The 20911-nt window shown below is 39.7% G+C and overlaps 1 protein-coding gene across 1 annotated transcript in view; it reads right to left on the bottom strand.

Annotated features, from left to right (window-relative positions):
* Window positions 1-1303: 1303 nt before the first annotated feature.
* LOC126151058 (putative leucine-rich repeat-containing protein DDB_G0290503) overlaps window positions 1304-20911 on the bottom strand; it is a 105355-nt gene continuing 85747 nt past the window's right edge. The window contains exons 4-5 of the mRNA XM_049915917.1: window positions 4689-4818; window positions 1304-1590 (exon numbers count right to left, since the gene is read on the bottom strand). Coding sequence (XP_049771874.1) covers window positions 1396-1590; window positions 4689-4818 — 325 coding nt within the window. The 3' untranslated portion in view covers window positions 1304-1395. The remainder of the gene's footprint in view (window positions 1591-4688; window positions 4819-20911) is intronic.

Genomic DNA, 20911 nt, shown 5'->3' with positions numbered 1-20911 from the left:
TCACTACAGTATAAGTGAACAGCTTTGCTCAACTGTATAAGAATATATGATATCATAAAAGTGACAAATGAAATCACAACATCAAGGAATAGGTCTGTCAAGCACATAAGAAATTATGTTATAAAAACACTTATTAGTTGTATATTGTATTAAACATTCAGCATAGAAAAAAATTCTGTAAAGATATTATATAGTTGTTGAAATGTGTCCTGACAAATCCAATATCACAAATGTGATCATTGGGATGATAATAAATAAATAAATAAAACTGAACAGGCTAACCTTAAATATTTCAAAAACTCATTATATACATTACAGGAAAACAAAGTCTCATCATGATGAGAACCTCAAAATTCAAAATAAACAAATTGAAAGGGTAGCTGCCACAAAATTCTTAGATGTGCAAACTGATGAAAATTTAGGCTGGAAAGCCCACATTCTCTACCTTACTAACAAGTTAAGCTCTGCTTGCTTTGCATTACACATAATTAGTACTGTGTGTAGCAGAGCGTAGCAGAACTGTCTACATTGCTTACATCCATTCTGCTATCACCTATGGCCTAACCCTCTGGAGTCATAATAAGGCAAACATGAAAACCATCTTCACCTTACAAAAACAGGCTGTCAGAATAATTTCAAACAGTACAAGGCTAACACCTTCCAAACAGTTATTTCAACACCTAAATATTCTACCCAAACCATGCCTCTACATTTAAAAAAAAGTGTTGTTAATATAAAAATGCGCATTGATAATTGTAAAACCAACTCAGATCTTCATTCCTACAATAAAGTATGTGCAATGACATCCACATAAAAAGAGTAAACAAGGCTTTAACACAAAAATAAACCAACATTCAGATTTTGTACAACATACTTCCAACTCAGCTAAAAGAAATAAAAACATTGTCTACATTCAATCAAGCAATATTTTGCAGTAACCTTATAGCAAGTAACTACATTCATTTACTATATAATAATAGTAACATAAATCAAATGCTTGCCACAGCCTCAACATTAATTTTTCTGAACAAAAGCATTAAATCAATTATTTACTTGTAATGTATTTCATGTAAAATGTCATGAACAAAAGTGTTAAATCAATTATTTACCTGTAATGTATTTCATGTAAAAGATCCTTCTCATACTTTTATATTGTTACAGAAATCAAAGTTGTATTGCCCAAAAATATTGTGATGGATACAATGAACCACAGTATTATGTAGGAAACTGTACACCCTTATCTTATTTTTGTTATACTATGTTCTTTGATGAAATCCATACAATGTACACTATCACTGGATGAATTAACTACTACTACTACTATTACCACCACTACTACTATCTATGTATCTTTATATTGTTTTTCTTGTACAGAAAATTTGAAATATAACCATTTTATTTTTTCTTCTTCTTTCTCCCTTTACGCTTTGAAAGCTTTCTTTGTTTGTATTCTCTCCAGGCATGCTGAATTCTGCGTGCACATCTGTTTGTAATGAAAATGTATATTTTATGGTCCAGTTCGCGTTGTTCATCTTCAGCTTTTTCAGTCATTAACCTCGTGTACTCCATTTCCTGGATGTTAAACAGCTCCTGAAAAGTGATTGTTAGTATATTGAATGTATGTAATTCAAATGGACAAGACAAGTCTACAAAGTATTTATCATAATTATATTGAGAATAGTGAGTACGTGCTTCAATTAAAAAACTTTGTGGCTCATGTTTCAGATAATCAAATGGTAGGGGGCTAGCCACCAGCCATTAGTGCTTCTTTCTCAAGCACCACATGTTTGCTGTGTTGCAAGCAAGCAAGGCAATCACTTACAATACAGTTAAGAGATCAGCAGCACATCATCAAGATTGAAATTATATTGTTAATATTTGCCGCCATTCTGTGTCAGTTGCTATGCTTTTGAACAATGCCCTTCCTCAGCTGGGGAAATTTTGCTCTCTCTCTCTCTCTCTCTCTCTCTCTCTCTCTGTGTGTGTGTTTGTGTGTGTGTGTGTGTGTGTGTGTGTGTGTGTGTGGGCGCGCACTGTGTGTGCACACACATGTGTGAGCATGCTAGTTTCAAAAAGACCTTCCAAGTTTTAATGTCATTAAATGAAATAATGAGCATGAGTGGACTGGCAGAGGCACATGAATTAATTTCAGGCTTTTAAAATTGAGGTTTCCTTTATGTATAAAAGAAGTTACTAGGATAGCCATAAAGAAGATATATATGGGACAAAAATCCCTGACACTATGGATTGGCATGTATGTGACAAAAAAATCTGAATATAACTGAAGTGATTTAAAAATGGGAGATCACTTAGTACAGTGCTGCAACAGGAACTTAACAGGATTGTTACTGATACTCTGGGGATACAGTACAAAGAAAGTAGTTTAATACATTGCTCTGTCACACTCCATGGATCCTGTGACAATGGTCTCTTGGTGTGTATAAAGGTCAAAGACGTACATTTTGTTCAACTGTAATACAATGTAGTGACTTATCCATTATGAAATATTATTGTATTAAGGTGCTAGTTTGAACTATAAAACAATGTAAAACATTAATTTCAAGGGTTTAAGACACTCTTCAAAGCAATTGGAAGAATTGCACAGTGGAAAGTTGTTTAATTCCATCTTAAAAGCCGCCGTATTCCCCAAGACATTTAATATGCTCTAGCAAATTGCTAAATACCTGATTGCCCTTACAGTGATTCGTTTTAAGTCCCTGGATTCTTTATGGAGTTTGTTTTTGAACCTAGTATTATATTCATGTTTTCCCATTTTTTAAAACAGAAATACTGATAACAACAAAGGACATTAGTAAATGTATATTTCCTGTGAGTCAGCTGTCAAAATACCACGTCTTTCAAGTTGTCTCTGCAGAATGTTACATAAGAAGCACCAGGCATAAGTCTTGCTAGCAGGGAGCTGCGTCAGTGCAACCATAGGCTTGATGGCCAGAACAACACATCACTCCAGAACAAATTAGTGTCTTTATACCATTCTTGCTACAGAAGAATGCTGAAGATTAGATGGGTAGATCACGTAACTAATGAGGAGGTATTGAATAGGATTGGGGAGAAGAGGAGTTTGTGGCACAACTTGACTAGAAGAAGGGATCGGTTGGTAGGACATGTTCTGAGGCATCCAGGGATCACTAATTTAGTATTGGAGGGCAGTGTGGAGGATAAAAATCGTAGAGGGAGACCAAGAGATGAATACACTCAGCAGATTCAGAAGGATGTAAGTTGCAGTAGGTACTGGGAGATGAAGAAGCTTGCACAGGATAGAGTAGCATGGAGAGCTGCATCAAACCAGTCTCAGGACTGAAGACCACAACAACAACAACAACATACTACTCTTAGAATCATCACTCTTAGTATTATCCAATCCAAGACAGACACAAAGCTAAGACCCACCATAGCAGTAGCAGTGTACATGCCTACTAGCTACGAAGATGATTAACAGAGTGAATAAATATATAACCAAATAATACAAATTATTTATATAATGAAGGGAGATGAAAATTTAATTGTAATGTGAGAATCGGCATCGATAGTAGGTAAAAGTAGAGAAAGAAAACTAGTAGGAGAACATGGACAGGGGGGAGAGGAATGAAAGAAGCTGTCTGGTAGAATTTTGCACAGAGCACTTTTTAAATATTCCAGTTATTATTATTAATATTATTATTATTAAGGATTATGAAAGAAAGTTGTATGCATACAAGAGACTTGAAGAGGCTGGAAGGTTTCAGATAGAATTATAACAGTGTTGTTGCGGTCTTCAGTCTGAAGACTGGTTTGTTGCAGAGCTCCATGCTACTCTATCCTGTGGAAACCTCTTCACCTCTGAGTAACTACTGTAACTTACATCCTTCTGAATAAGCTTATTGTAAACATCTCCTGGTCTCTCTCTATGATTCCCCCCCCCCCCCCTCCCCACTCTTACCTCCAATATTAAATTTGTGATCCCTTGATATCTCAGACTGTCATATTAACTGATTCCTTCTTTTAGTCAGGTAGTGTTACATGCCACAAATTTCTTGTCTCCCAAATCTAATCTTCAGTATTCTTCTGTAGTGCTACATTTCAAAAGCCATTTATAATGGTATGGCAGGGGTTTTTAAACCATATTTTAACCTAAAAAACATGAGTGATGCAATTACAGCTGCCTTGAATGTCATCTTTCTTGCATCCTCAGATGGGCCATTGAGAGATCTGGCAATTTTGTACCAACCATATTTCATTTTGTTTGGAAATCTGTACTGTTGATCACCTGGATATCACAAGCACCTATAATGACTATATTCTTCTATTAGCAATATTACATTCTCTTCTGACCACTCTGTCACTCACATAACTCACATCAGTAACAAAGTAGCAGACAAAGGAGGTCTGTGCAGTGAGCACCAAAGCAGAGAGCACAGGAATTTCCTTCTGTGAAACAACCTTACTACACTGACAGCCTTGGGTCTTTTCAGCTGAAAGTTTCTGTTTGACAGTCTTTTTGTTGCAGTTATCTGCGACTCAACTTCCGCACTAAATTTTGATTAGCAGTCAGTCTATTTCATAATATTATCATTGCTCCATCCTGGACATTCCATCATTATATTAAAAAATGTGGCATTTTCATGACTAAATAAAGACTGTTATTACATACTGTGCAACATCCACAAACAACAGAAAAGTAATATTACCTGTAACTCTCTCATCTGTTGCTTCTCTTTGTTGAAACCTTCAATAATCTCTTCAAGTGTAGCCTGTAGCTGTCCCATATCTTTATCGTATTTATTCAGCACAGTGAGCAACTGTAATTCAACATTTTGCCTAGAGGAAGAGAGAGAAAGAGACCAACAAATTCATGTAGGTACTGGTTTGAGTTAGAGGCATAAAATTAGTATATTTTTGTAAGAATTATACACACATCAAAAAAAGTTTTGCATCACCTCGGTTCCCAAAACTGAGCATAGACATTGACTGCATATATTGCATCACAGACACAGCCCCTTTGACTGTTCAGAGATGTTACTAATCCCACCCAAAGATATAAACAATCATGCATGAGCAGCACCTATTTGATGGAGGCGGTTCGACAGCCGATCAGTTCCAGTCATTCCAGCAGGAAGGGAGTACATGTCTCATATTGTCTGTAGTTCAGCCATGCCTAGGCGGTCAATACCACGGTTTGATCATGTCTGCAATGTTGCTTTGTGCCAGGAAGGGCTCTCAACAAGGGAAGTGTCCAGGCATCTCGGAGTGAACCAAAGCAATGTTGTTCAGACATGGAGGAGATACAGAGAGACAAGAATGGCTGAGGACATACCTCGCTCAGGTCGCCCAAGGGCTACTACGGCAGTGGATGACTGCTACCTACGGATTAAGGCTCGGAGGAACCCTGACAGCAATGCCACCATGTTGAATAATGCTTTTTGTGCAGCCACAGGACATCATGTTATGACTCAAAGTGTGCGAAATAGGCTGCATGATGCACAACTTCACTACCAACGTTCATAGCGAGGTACATTTTTGCAATCATGACACCATGCAGTACGGTACAGATGGGCTCAACAACATGCCAAATGGACCACTCAGGATTGGCATCACATTCTCTTCACCGATGAGTGTCTCGTATGCCATCAACCAGACAATCATCGGAGATGTGTTTGGAGGCAACCCGGTCGGGCTGAAAGCCTTAAACACACTGTCCAGTGAGTGCATCAAGGTGGAGGTTTCCTGCTGTTTTGGGGTAGCATCATGTGCAGTTGACGTATCCCACTGGTGGTCATGGAAGGCACCATAACAGCTGTACAATACGTGAATGCCATACTCCGACTGATAGTGCAACCATGTCGGTGGCATACTGGTGAGGCATTCGTCTTCATGGATGACAATTCGCGCCCCCATCATATACATCTTGTGAATGACTTCCTTAAGGATGACTACATCGCTCGACTAGTGTGGCCAGCATGTTCTCCAGACATGAACCCTATCAAACATGCCTGAGATAGATTGAAAAGGGCTGTTTATGGGCGATGTGACCCATCAACAACTCTGAGGGATCTAAATCGAATTACCGTTGAGGGGAGGGACAATCTGGACCAACAGTGACTTGACGAACTTGTGGATAGCATGCCACAATGAATACAGGCATGCATCAATGCAGGAGGATGTGCTACTCGGTATTAGAGGTACTGGTGTGTACAGCAATCTAGACCACCACCACTGAAGGTCTTGCTGTGTGGTGGTACAACATGCAATGTGTGGTTTTCATGAGCTATAAAAAGGGTGGAAATTATGTTTATGTTTATCTCTATTCCAATTTTCTGTACAGGTTCTGAAACTCTCGGAACCGAGGTGATGCAAAACTTTTTTTGATCTGTGTATTAATTTGAGTGCAGATGCTGTGAAAAAATATAGAATTTCTTCTCAAAAATAGTCCAGCCTCTTTCATTCTCAGCTTGAAATATAAGTAAAATAAAGGAAATATATTACACTCACTGAAGTTCCATTTAGCAAGGAGGATGCATTAATTATTTTAATGACATTGATTGTGATGATGATATGAGTTTTAAATTTGTTGTTTGAACACTGCCCTGCATTGTTGCAGAACTGTTAGTTTGTAAGTCAGAACCTAATCCATCCTGGAATACTGCAAACTATCAGTGTCTTTAAATTAGCATTATTTATGATTTGGTGTTTGTTCACTTTAGAGAAGCAATCTACATTGGATCTTCTCGCTGTAAATATATCAGTTCACTCATTCCACCTGCATGAAGGCTTTCCCTCATGCTAGGATTTATGAAATACAATGTATTATCGAGTGGAAGATTTTAGTATTTGTTCTAAGTGCTTGATTCATTCATCATCTGTTTATTGTCTACAGGTTAGCAAACTTATTTGTGTAAAATATTATATGTTTATATCTAAAAACAAAGATGATTTGACTTACCAAACGAAAGCGCTGGCACATCGATAGACACACGAACACACACACAAAATTCTAGCTTTCGCAACCAACGGTTGCCTCGCCAGGAAAGAGGGAAGGAGAGGGAAAGACGAAAGGATTTGGGTTTTAAGGAAGGGAGTGTTTGTTTGTGTGTCTATCGACGTGCCAGCGCTTTCGTTTGGTAAGTCAAATCATCTTTGTTTTTAGATATATTTTTTCCCACGTGGAATGTTTCCTTCTATTATATTCATATTATATGTTTATTTATAAATATTACAGGAAAGTTCTGGTAGAAAGTAAATATGTAAGTTGCACATGTTACTATGTGTGATCAGATCTTTATTTAAATATAAGAATTTTTGCAGCCAAGATTGCTTGTTGAAATATTTTAATTTTGTTGATGATTGGCTTGGAAAAATCTAGCTATCATCTATGGAGCTTCTGGAAATAATATTATTGTGCATGAATCATACAACCATAGCAAGAGCATACTCTATTTATAAAACACAGTGCCAGATTGGCTTATCAAATATATAAAACAGAGTAAAAAATACATAGCATCAACAGTGTGCACCAGAGTGGCTGCAAGTTCATTTGTGGAGCTGTTTTAGCTGCGTCACTCTGGGGCACGCTATCAGTGCTATGTACTCTCTTTGTGTATCTGAGAAGCCAACGTGGTGCCTATGTTTTATAAATGGAGTTTCCTCTTCTTATGATTGTGCAATTCCACAGAATTTTCAGAGGATCCAAATATGACAGCCAGACCCACTGAAACCAGTTATTGAGGAAATAAAAATATTTCAATACATTATCTTGGCTGCAAAAATTCGTATTTATCAAGAAAGTAAATAGTTTTGGATTAAAGGAGACCACTCACTGAAAAACAGAAGTGTTGAGTTTTCAATAGACAAACACACAAAGAAACAAAACTCCCTAGCTTTTGAAGTAACCCTTTTACAAGTTAGAGCAAAATATTAGAGCAAAATATACATGGAAAACTCTTTCTCTCTCTCTCTCTCTCTCTCTCTCTCTCTCTCTCTCTCTCTCTCTCACACACACACACACACACACACACACACACACACACATACGCACACACACAACCACACACACTCACATGCACACACCTGCCTATGTCCCTACACGGTGCCAGATCGACTAACAATGCCACACACAAATGTGAGTTTTGTGGAGGTCCTACAGCACCATGCCCAGTGCTGGGTTAACACTGCTGTGAGCCACGTGAATGAGTTGAGTAGGCTTCTGCTAACTGAAATGAAGTCTTATATGAGTGCAGTGCCTGGTGCTACAGTTGGGAGATGTGTATATACTAGACACAGCCTACACCTGAATAAGAGAGGGAAAGATAGGTTCGCTACCTTCTTGCAGAAAATGTACAGGGGATCAGCTTCATGCAAAGCAAGATCCATGTGGTTACTGGTGTTAAAGAGGTAGGTTTTGTAGATTAGAGTTAGAATTCACACATCCTCTATTGAAAGGAGCCAGAATAACAAAAGAGACCAATAAGATGCTTAGGAATACTCAGAAAAGTCAGGTTAGCTTATTTCATCAAAATCTTAGAAGATTGAGTAACAACAAAGTAGTGCTTCTCTCTGTTTGGGTAATTCTAAGAGCTGAAAAAAGATAGACATCCTTTGCCTATCTGTGCACCATGTTTGAAAAGTTATGTATAGAAAATTACACTTTAGCATCTTACTCATGCAGAACTAATAACGAAAAATGAGGAATTGTTACACATATTAAGACAGGACTCAAGTTCAGAAACACTGAAACAAGTAGATTTTGTAGTGATTAGCACAAAGAAGTATGTGCTTGTGAATTAATGCTGAGAAATAGTTCATTTTTAATTTTGAACTGATTATTAGGGATCTGAATGCCTTACTGTGCTTTCTGTCAAACAGCAGCAACTAGTTGATAGTCTGCAATGACTTAAGTGTAGATTTTTTAAGGGATTCTGATATGAGAAATAATCTGGAAACCTTATTTGGATTCTACAGTTTGATCTCGGTAATGATCTTTTCAACAAGTGTGGATAAAGACAATAGGTCCCTAATTGACAATTGTTCTTTTATGAAGCTCAGAGCAAGAAAATAGTTGTTTACCCAGTAATAAATGGTTTCTCTTATCATGATGCACAGTTAGTTAGAATGAATAAAATAGTGAGTTACAGTACTGATGTTCTTCGGTGGATATCACTCTTAATACTCAATGACACCAGGATAGATGCTTTCAGGAATAATTTACAAGAGATGACCTGCCATGAAAGTTATAATGAACCAAATGCTAACATAAAATTTAATCTATTACATGACATATTCACATCATTGTTTGAAAATAGTTTTCCAAATAAGCTAATTAGAACAGATATTAAACAGCCATGTAAAAAAACAAGGATCACTGCATGCAGGGATTAAAGCATCTAGTAACAGGAAAACGGAAATGTATCTGTTGGCAAGAACAAGTAAAGATCATGCAGTAGTTGCACACTACAAAAACTACTCAGAATTACTAAGAAAAGTTATTAAAAAAATCAAGTAACATGCATGTAATCTCAGAAATCAGTAATTCCAACAAGAAGACTCAAGACTATATGGACTGTAGTGAATATATATACAGGGTGTTACAAAAAGGTATGGCAAACTTTCAGGAAACATTCCTCACACACAAATAAAGAAAAGATGTTATGTGGACATGTGTCTGGAAACGCTTAATTTCCATGTTAGAGCTCATTTTAGTTTCTTCAGTATGTACTGCACTTCCTCAATTCACCACCAGTTGGCCCAACTGAAGGAAGGTAATTTTGACTTCGGTGCTTGTGTTGACATGCGACTCATTGCTCTACAGTACTAGCATCAAGCACATCAGTACGTAGCATCAACAGGTTACTGTTCATCACAAACATGGTTTTGCAGTCGTGCAATGTTTACAAATGCGGAGTTGGCAGATGCCCATTTGATGTATGGATTAGCACGGGGCAATAGCTGTGGTGCAGTACGTTTGTATCGAGACAGATTTCCAGAATGAAGGTCTCCCAACAGGAAGACGTTTGAAGAAATTGATCGGCGTCTTAGGGAGCACGGAACATTCCAGCCTATGACTCGTGACTGGGGAAGACCTAGAATGACAAGGACACCTGCAATGGACGAGGCAATTCTTCGTGCAGGTGACGATAACCCTAATGTCAGCGTCAGAGAAGTTGCTGCTGTACAAGGTAACGTTGACCACGTCATTGTATGGAGAGTGCTACGGGAGAACCAGTTGTTTCCGTACCATGTACAGCATGTGCAGGCACTATCAGCAGTTGATTGGCCTCCACGGGTACACTTCTGCGAATGGTTCATCCAACAATGTGTCAATCCCCATTTCAGTGCAGATGTTCTCTTTACGGATGAGGCTTCATTCCAACATGATCAAATTGTAAATTTTCACAATCAACATGTGTGGGCTGACGAGAATCCGCACGCAATTGTGCAGTCACGTCATCAACACAGATTTTCTGTGAATGTTTGGGCAGGTATTTTGGTGATGTCTTGATTGGGCCCCATGTTCTTCCACCTACGCTCAATGGAGCATGTTATCATGATTTCATACGGGATACTCTACCTGTGCTGCTAGAACATGTGCCTTTACAAGTACGACACAACATCATGCACGATGGAGCTCCTGCACATTTCAGTCAAAGTGTTCGTACGCTTCTCAACAACAGATTCGGTGACCGATGGATTGGTAGAGGCAGACGAATTCTGTGGCTTCCACGCTCTCCTGACCTGAACCCCCTTGACTTTCATTTATGGGGGCATTTGAAAGCTCTTGTCTACGCAACCCCGGTACCAAATGTAGAGACTCTTCGTGCTCGTATTGTGGACGGCTGTGATATAATATGCCATTCTCCTGGGCTGCATCAGCACATCAGGGATTCCATGCGATGGAGGGTGGATGCATGTATCCTCGCTAATGGAGGACAATTTGAACATTTCCTGTAACAAAGTGTTTGATGTCACGCTGGTACGTTCTGTTGCTGTGTGTTTCCATTCCATGATTAATCTGATTTGAAGAGAGGTAATAAAATGACCTCTAACATGGAAAGTATGCGTTTCTGGACACAAGTTCACATAACATATTTTCTTTCATTGTGTGTGAGGAATGTTTCCTGAAAGTTTGGCCACTCCTTTTTGTAACACCATATATAAACAAAGATGATGTAACTTACCAAAATATTATATGTTCTCTCAAAAATAAAATCTCACCTCAATTTGATGATGTTTCCAATAGAGTACTATACATTTTTTCCCATACAGTAAGCCCTGTATCACCTGACATATGTAATGCATCACTAACTCAAGGCATTTTTCTAGAGAGGCTGAAATATGCCATTGTTAAATCCCCATTAAAAAAGTTGACACGAGAGATGTCAATAACTACTTAAGTGTTTCACTACTGACATCATTTTCCGCAATTTTTGAGAACCTGAGGCATTTAGAACAGTATCTCATCTGAGCAAATCTACAGCAAATAACAGCTAGGATTTAAGAAGGGTTGCTCTACTGCAATTGCCATTTACATGTCCACTCATCAAATCTTACAAGCATCAAATAAGAAAATAGTGCCAGCTGGTATTTTCTGTGACCTATCTAAGGCATTAGATAAACTGAAGTTTTATAGGATTGATGGTATAGCCAACCAATGGATAATGTCATACCTAATGAAAAGCATGCAGAACTTTGTGCTCAATAATTCAACCAATGTAATCAGGGAAGATTCTTTAGACTGGCGAGAAATCACGTACGGAGTTCCCCACGGCTCAATCTTGGGTCCACTATTGTTCCTCATATATGTAACTGATATTTTGTCTAATATACAACAAACAGAAGCAGTTCTTTTTGCTTATGACAGTAGTATTGTAATCAATCCAAGCATACATACAGCAACTGAAGAAATGGTAAAAGTATAATTGACTGGTTTTCTTTGAATGGTTTCATCCTCAATTTTAAAAGGACACAACATATTCAGTTCTCCACATCTAGTTGTACCATAAAAATGATAAGTATAGCACATGGTGAGGAAGTAATAAATAGGGTGGAAGCTTCAAAATTCTTAGGTGCTCATATTGAAGAGGAATTACACTGGAAACAAACATATTTTGGAGCTCCTAAAACAACTTATTTCAGCCACATTTGCACTTAGAGTCATTGCAAATCTTAGCAAGAGACAAACCAGTAAGTTGATGTATTTTGCGTATTTCCATTCAATAATGTTAATGTGGAATAATGTTTTGGTGCAAGTCATTTTCAAGAAAATCAAGCAATGGGAGGTCCAACTTGGAGTATCAATAATATTATGAAAATGGCAGATTGTTACTTGCCATAAAGATTACATGTTGCAGGCAGGCTCAACAAAAAGGCTACTAAACATTGAGCTCTTGGCCAAATCCTTCTTCATAAAAGAAAACACACACATATTCACACAAGCACAAGTACATCACACACACACATTACTTGCTATCTAGTGGATTAGGAGAGGAGCATAGGATGTGTTGGCAGAAGAGTAGCATACAATGAGAGTGAGTGAACGTGTGCTGGGAGGAGGTGACAGGACAGAAGGGCGAAAAATGTTTGATGGAGGGTATAGGGACAGCAGGTTACTGAAGGTTGAGGCCACAACAATTTCAGGGGTCGAGAATGTATTGTAAGAATAACTCTCATCTGAGTAGTTCAGAAAACCTGGTGGTGGAGGGAAGGACCCAGATGGCTTGGGTTGTCAAGCAGCTACTGAAACATGCATGTTGTGGCACAGGGCGGTCCACTTTGCTCTTGACCAGAGTATGGCAATGGCCATTCATCCTTTCATACTGGTATAAAATGCTGTGCAATGATTTCAGCAGAGCTGGTATATGACGTACTGGCTTTTACAGGTGTTTTGGCCTCTGATGGGCTAGAATAATCCTGTGACAGGATTGGAATATGAAGTGCGGGATGGGTTGATTGGGCAGGTCTTGCATTTGGGTATTTCACAGTGACATGATCCCTGTGGCTAGAGTTTGGTATTGGGAGTGGCATAGGAATGGAGTAGGATGTTATGGAGATTGGGTGGGTGATGGAACACCATTTTACGGGGAGGGGAGTGCAGAATCTTGGATGGGATGTCCCTTATATCAGTGCATGATGATATGTAATCAGAATCCTGATGAAGGATGTGGTTCAGCTGTTCAAGTCTGGCAGGTATTGGGCAACAAAGGGAGTGCTCCTTTGTAGCTGGTCCTTGGGAATAGAGGGAGGATTGGGTGTGTGGGAGCTGTGGCACAGGAAATCTGTTTATGGACTAGGTCTAGGGGATAGCACCTGTCTGTGAAGACCTTTGTGAGACCCTCAGCATACTGGGCAAGGGAGTTCTTATCACTGCAGATACACCATCCACAGTTGGCTGCACTGTATGGGAGGAATTTTTTGGTTTGGAAGGTATTGGTAGTGGTTGGTTGGTTTAATGTGTGTAGAATAGGGATGAGTCATTAGAGAGGACAAGGTCCATGTCCTGAAAGATGGCACTATCAGTTGAGGAGCACCAGGTGAAGAAGATGGAAGAGAAGGTCTTGAGGTTGTGAAGAAATGAGGATAGGGTGTCTTGGCACTGAGTCCAGATCATGAAGATATAATGAATGAACCAGAACCAGATGAAGGGCTTGGAGTTTTGGGAGGCTAGATGTCCTATTAACAAATCAGCATAGTAGGGCACCATTCAGGTGTCCTCAGCTGGACATCTTATTTATTTGTATATCTTCCCTTACAAGAAGAAGTTGTTGGGTGTTAGCATAAACTTAATACAGTGTCTGAGAAATGAGGTTGTGGGTTTAGAGTCTGAAGGATAAGACCACAGGGATGAGGGATGTTGGGTATAGGGAAGTTAAGTCAACAGCAACAAGTAGGAATCCAGGAGCTAAAAGGATGGGGATGGTGGAGAGTTGGTGAAGGAAGTGGTTGGTAACTTTGATTTGGGAGGCTAGATTTTGAGCAATTGGTTGAAAGTGTTGGTCAGTGAGGGCCGAAATTCTTTCAGCGTAAGCACTATAACCAGCTAAAATGAGTGTCCAGACTGGTTGGTTTATGGATGTTGGAATAATGAGAAAAATGTCAGTGTTCTGGGTGTTATAGGTGTGAAAATGGAAAGGAATTCAGGGCAGACATTCTGGGAAGGGCCTAACACTTTAAGCAGGGATTGGAGGTTAAGCTGAACATCTGGGATGGGATCATGTTGGCAGAAGTTATGGGTGGTGGACTCAGACTATTGCCAGATGCCTTCTGCCAAGTAATCAATGTGATTCATAATGACTCTGGTGGAATCATTGTCTGCAGGTAGGACGTTCAGGTCAGGATTAGTTTTGAGGCTGTGTATGGCTTTCCTTTCCCCTGCTGAAAGTTTGGTGTTTCTAGGAAGGGATGTGGGGAAGGATGGTGAGGCTATGTTGGAGGTAAGGAATTTCTAGAAGATGACCAGGGAGTGATAAAATGGGAACAGCGGAGGACTATGGGTGGATGATTGTATGAACTGGAAGAGGCATGGTTCAGTTTTCAGATTAGGTGGCTTTAGTTGGAGGGATTCATGGCAAAGAAGTGTTTTCATTGAAGGAATCATGAGGACAGTACATCTTTGACAAGTCCAACATGGCTATATTTGGATGGAGGGTCGAAGGTGAAACCTTTGGATAGGGGACTTCTGGAGGGCTAAGGATTTTGATGGAAAGGTTAACAACAGTTTCAAGGATTGTTTTGGCTCTGGAGTTAGTGGAATGTTGGTAGTGAGTTTTAGGGGATGTGGCACGTTAAGGTCAGCTAGGCAGTGTCTGGGTGCTATGAGGGACTGTCGAGGAGTAACACTGTGGTTAAGTTAGGGATTGGATAGTGGTGCTCCAAGGTGGCAGTGGGATGTCAGCAGGTTGGGTCTGGAATGCTCTTTCAGGTGCTGCAGAGCAAGGAATTTAATATCAGAGGCATGATGTATGTAGTAGGGACTGCACAGTAATGGTATATTGTGTAGGAAGCATTAGTGTTTCTGAGATGCCTGTACCATGGAGATGTGTTTTTGCAGTACTAGATTTGTGAGGGACTGGGATTGGTGAACTCTGAAAAAGTGAAGGTCACTGTGAAAGGAGGGATGGGATCCTGAGGAAGGCTACTGGGAAGGAATCCATGACATAGGCAGCATTTAAGGAACAGGATGTGGGACTGTGTTATAGGCAGGAAATGGGATACTATTCTGAAATGGTGCAGAAAGAGGTAGCAGTGGTCCACTGTGGTAGAGATGGCATTGGGGAAATGGGAAATGATGTAGGAAATGGGCAAATGAAGGCATTATGTGGTTGTCAGGGGGGCTTGATAACAGAAACAGACACATAAAAATAGGGCAGACATGCCTAACCATAAAATTTCTTTCTCTGGATCCCACCCCTCCCTGCACAATGATCTTTACTTTTACAGATTCCACAAGTCCCTGTTCCTCACAAACTGGGTACTGCGAAAACACATCTCCATAGCACAGGCATTCCAGAAACACCTCCACTCCCTCTACAAGATATTTCTACTTGGAAATCCCTACTACATATATCACATCTCTGAAATTGAATCCCTTGCTCTCAAGCAAGTGCAAGACAATTCCAAGCACCACTTTCATAAGTCACCCAACCTGCTGACATCCTACTGCTACCTTGGGGCACCAGTATCTAATACCTAATCTACCCACAGTGTTCCTTCTCTTCAACTTGTCAGACTACACAGACCCTGCCTAGCTGACCTTTTCAACTTGTCACATTCCCAAAAACTCCCGACCAACACTCCATTAACTCCAGAGCAGAAACAATCCCAGAACATTGTTGTTAACCTTTACAACAAAAAATCTCAGCTCCACATCAGTTTCAGTCCTATTCAAAGGCCTCATCTTCAGCCCTACACCCAAATTTAATCATGTTCAACTTGTCAAAGACCTGCTCTCCTTCTCCTGATTACTGCAATGGAAACACTTCTTTGCTGTGAATCCCTCCAACCAAAACCAAACCCATTCCAACAATGAACCCTGATTCTCCCAGTTAATACCACCATCCAGGTGTGATCCTCTGATCTTCCTCCACAACCATCACTGGTCATCTTCCAGAAATTCCTATCTCCAACTTGGCCTCACCATCCATCCCCAGTCCATTCCTAAGGACACCAACATTTGAGCAGGAGAAATTACAGCCATATACAGCCTTGAAACAGATCCAGACCTTATCGCCCAACTTGCAGACAAAGGTTCCACCACTGTCATTATGAATCGCAGTGACTACCTGGCAGAAGGCACATGCCAGTAGTCTGACCTCTACACTCATAGACCCTGCCAGAGAAATCCCATCCTAGAAGTACAACATAACCACTAACCACTATTTAAAACCTTAAGTCCTTCTCAGAAACTCTGTCCTGCATCCATTCCCCTCCTCATCACTATGATACCCCAAACACCCACATCCTATGTGCTCTGAAAATCTCTTCTATTCCATAGAAGAATTTCTATTGTTGTAATGTATAAAAGTCGGTGGGCAGGAATTTTTTATTACATGAAATCCTGTACTTTAATCTACTTTTCTATGTAATTCCTACCAGTATTAACACACTTATCATATCATAAGATCAGCTTTTGAATACCACCCTCATAGAAATCTGTCACTTGATTAGAAAACGAAATGCAGGAACACGTAGTAGTCACTTGGTACTATATCAGGGCTGCACAGAAGGTGATCAAGTTGTTCTCATCAAAATATTTGATCAACTCGAGTTCAAATGATTGTGTGTGGAGAGGTATTGACATGAAGCAAAAGTGATCCCTTTACTCAGAATGCCAGGCATTTTGTTTCAGCAAAAACTCCAAGAGCACTGCCTCTTCCAGTGCCAATAAACAGTACACATGATTTTCTGGGCTGAAACCATTACCTTGAATTTCATTTTCTTGAGTGATGTTGAATGCCATCATTCCACAAATTGTTGCTTTTATTCATATGTCACATAAGCCACCCACATATCATCACCTGTGACAGTTTGGCTTAAAAACCCACCATCTTCCTCATTGTACTGCTCTAGGAAAGTCAAAAAACTGGCTAAATGTTTGGTTCTGTACAGCTCAGTCAGTATTTTCAGTACCTGCATGAGCATAACTTTTCACAATTTAAACGGTTTGCAACAGTTGCATAAAACATGCTTCTTGACACTTGAGGAAACACATCACATAATGTTGACATCATTAAGCTGTACAGGATGGGCAGTTGGGAAGGCGGTGGGCATTATGGAATGCATAGGATAATATTTAGACCAAGGCCATTTATTGGCGAGAGCATGTTAAAAAGGGGTCACATAGCCAGGCCTAGGAAGGCGAGGGTGAGCCAGAGTGTAGAGTTTGGTGAAACATAGTTCACAAAGCTAACAAAAGTTAGCGTCGGCCAATTGGACCAGTCCGAGTGGCATTCCAGCTGCAAAAACTAAGTCCCCAACGCCGCAGCACCAGGTGAAGTGGGAGATGTTCACCGCTACGGGGCGCACATCCAAGAGAGTGAGAAGACAAGAGCATAGGCTCAGCAATGGGCAGCTGGGTATATTCAACGCACCATGTGGCTTCCTCCGCCCTGATTGGTCAGGATCGAGAAACCCGCTGGGGCGGCAATGGAACTTTCCAGAGCATGGCTTGGTCAGCGATGCCTGGGGTGGCGTTACTTCATCAGCTCATGAGGGAGGCATGTGATTGGAGTGTCCTTCCTCAGTGCTGACATCCTGTTACTAGACCGTGGGACAAAAGAATTTACAGGCAACCAACACTGCTGGTCGTGGCCTGGCCTTAACAGAAAAATGAAGTTACCGTTTGAAAGCTCATATAATAAAGTAAAATCCTCTACTGTCTGGCTCATCCTTTACAAAGCATCTCTTCTCTCTCACTTTTACATCACTTTTCTGCACCAAATCATCAGTAATGACTGAAGGTCTCCTACTTTGTTCCTCATCATACACTTTCTTATAGCCATCTTTCAAAGCTCTCACTCATTTCTGTACCATCCTATTGCTCATAATGTTTTCTCCATGCACTTCACTGATCCAACAATGAAGGACAGTCACTTTCAACTCTTAGCACTAAGAAAACGAATCACAGCACATATTTCACAGTCAGTGGGCCTCTCAATCTGAGCAGGCATTTCAAATACTTGCAAACAACTGTAAACATGTCAAACAACTCTGTAATGGCATCTGTGGCTTGCCAGCAGGATGTGGTATGCAGTGCACATCTGCCAAATGCCGACTACAACACTGCAATGGCAGAATTTCAAAACAGTGCTTACTTTAAAAACACGCCATGTACTAGCTCACATCTGTATATTTAATTAAAGGAGAAAAGAAAATTATAAAGCATGTAGGCATATTTACAAAACATTTTGTGGTATGAAGGTAAAATGACATTCCACATCATTAAGGTTTATCTTGCAAATGATCCACAAAACATGAAACTAGCTATCCAACTAACTAACTAATTGCTTCAAGTTGGTTCTAGAAACTTTGTAAGTAGCCTTTCACTGTATAGTTTGCATCCATCTTAAAAGTCTGGCAATTCAGTTCTTCCAACATTTCTGTGACACTGTACCTTAGGACAGACAAACTCGTGCCCATTCCTGCTGCCCTTCTTCGCATATATTCAATTTCCCCTGTTATTCCTATTTTGTACAGGTCCCACACACTTGATCAGTATTCTAGGACTGGCCACATGAACTTTTGTATGTAAATCACCTTTTCAAACTGGCTGCATTTCTCTATTATTCTACCAATGAACCAAAGTCTGCCAGCTGCTTTACCTACAATTGAGCCTTTCGATTTCAGAATCCTGCACATCGTTACACCAGGTGTTTGTATTGAATTTGTGCTGGTTGCTATGGAAGCAGTCATTCATTTTGAGATCTCACACATGTTCTAAAATTCTTGAAATGTCACAGACATTTTGGATCACTTCTGCTACCCTTATTGTAAAAGGTGCAACCTGTACATATGAGGTTTGGAACTTTAATAGTGGCAACTACTTATTTACAGCTTGTACAAAATAGATTCATGCTCCAAACTCTTACTGACCTTCACAGTAGCCACCAGCATTGTGTATACCTTGTTGCCAGCGATGTGGAAGTCATAGGATACTCTTAGTAGTGTCAGTTGTGCTGACAGTTTGAGCAGCGCAGTCTACTACCCAACGAATTTGTAGCAGTTCTGAAGCAAATGCCATGAAGTGTTTCCTTCAGTTTAGAAATTGAGTTGAACTCTCAAGGGCTTAAGTCAGGGGAGTACAGTAGGTGGTATAGCACTTAGCAGCCCCATCAGTCAAACAAATTAGTAACAGCTTGTACTGTATGTGCTTGAGCATTGTCCTGCAAAATGATGGTCAGGTCCTGCAGAAAGTGTCATCACTTCTGTCTCTAAGCTGTTTGTAGGTTGTGTTCCAAAAATGTGCTTATGTATTTTAAACCTTTTTGCACCAGAGACTCATTTTTCAGGTCACAGTGTATGTCACATTTCCTTCTTGTATTATGATGATGGTACGACACCTTCGTTTGATACTGAGAAGGATTGTTAAGCCTGAATGTCATGATTCAAAAGAGATATTGAGAGGTAGAGACTAGTATCCCTATTTGCTTAAAAAGATTATGACATGAGGTTCTTGAATCTGTAATGGGACACCCTTTTCTAACATAACCTTTTTTTATAGAAATATGCAATACCAAAAAGTATTTTAAATCTTGTAAGGTTAAAATTATTTCAGCTATTTCATTAACAGAATTTCATATGATTTTGTATATGGTGTATTATATTTGAGGCTAAAATGTATAAAAAGAAATTAATTTATGATGATACTATTTTATGATTGATACTAACAATGTAATATGCAGTGTGGTAGAAGTGGGAAGTGTAAAGATGGTGTGAAATTGAAAAATGTGACAAAGAATAAAATTCAAGAGTAATACAGGAAAATCTTCAAATCTTCATCAATTATTTAGTCACATGGAACACACAAAGTTATAAAAAAATTACAGCCTCAAGAATGTACCCATAGATGCAAGAACTGCGGCCAACAAAAACAAGAGAAAATGAAGATAAGTAAAAATTTCTTTCTTTTGTATATTTTATGCCTCTTGAAGCTTTCAGAACTTGTGCAGAGGCAGAGAATTTTAATAGTGATATTTGGGAGAGTAAGATTACGAAGCACACCACACAAAATGCAGACAACCTTCTTCTGATCTGCACAAAGACTTTTTTTGACAGTGGCAAATTGCCCAAGAAGTTTATTCCATAACACATAAGTAAATAGAAGTAGCCAAAGTAGGCAAATTTTGCGACACTGACTCTCCAATTTTGGTCATTACCTGGATAGCAAATGTTGATGAACTAAGCCTTTTCAGGGTAGCCTATGCTGGATGTGCAGGGTAGCCTATGCTGGATGTGTTGCTCGCAGTTAAGCCTGCTATCTGCAGGGTGTGGCATATAAACTGGCTCATAAAGGCAAGTTTGAATAAAACTCCTCCAGGATTCCCAATACATGTCACTGTTCACTGACATCTCAAAGAATATGGGCCCCATAACACAGGTGGGAGAAAAGGTACACAAAACACCAATTTTCTTGTCATGCAATGGTACCTGGCGCATTGTATGTGGATTTTCTGTTGCCCAATAACTGCTGTTTTTTTGGCAATTTATATACCCAGAAAGGTGGAACCATGCTTCATCACTCATGATGAGCCTTAGTGGGTCCAGGACACCTCTGGCAACATTTTTCAACAGCCATGAACAGAAGTGCACTCTCTTCTGCAGGTGAGGCTCCTTCAGTTCTTGCAAAACATTTATAAGGTTTAGTTTTAACTTTAGTTCCCTTATTGACTTACGAGAGAACTTCTTGTCATTATCTCCTGAATCTTCC

The sequence above is a fragment of the Schistocerca cancellata genome, chromosome 2, assembly GCF_023864275.1.
Source record: "Schistocerca cancellata isolate TAMUIC-IGC-003103 chromosome 2, iqSchCanc2.1, whole genome shotgun sequence".
Taxonomy (NCBI): domain Eukaryota; kingdom Metazoa; phylum Arthropoda; class Insecta; order Orthoptera; family Acrididae; genus Schistocerca; species Schistocerca cancellata.
This window is presented reverse-complemented; position numbering and strand designations above follow the sequence as displayed.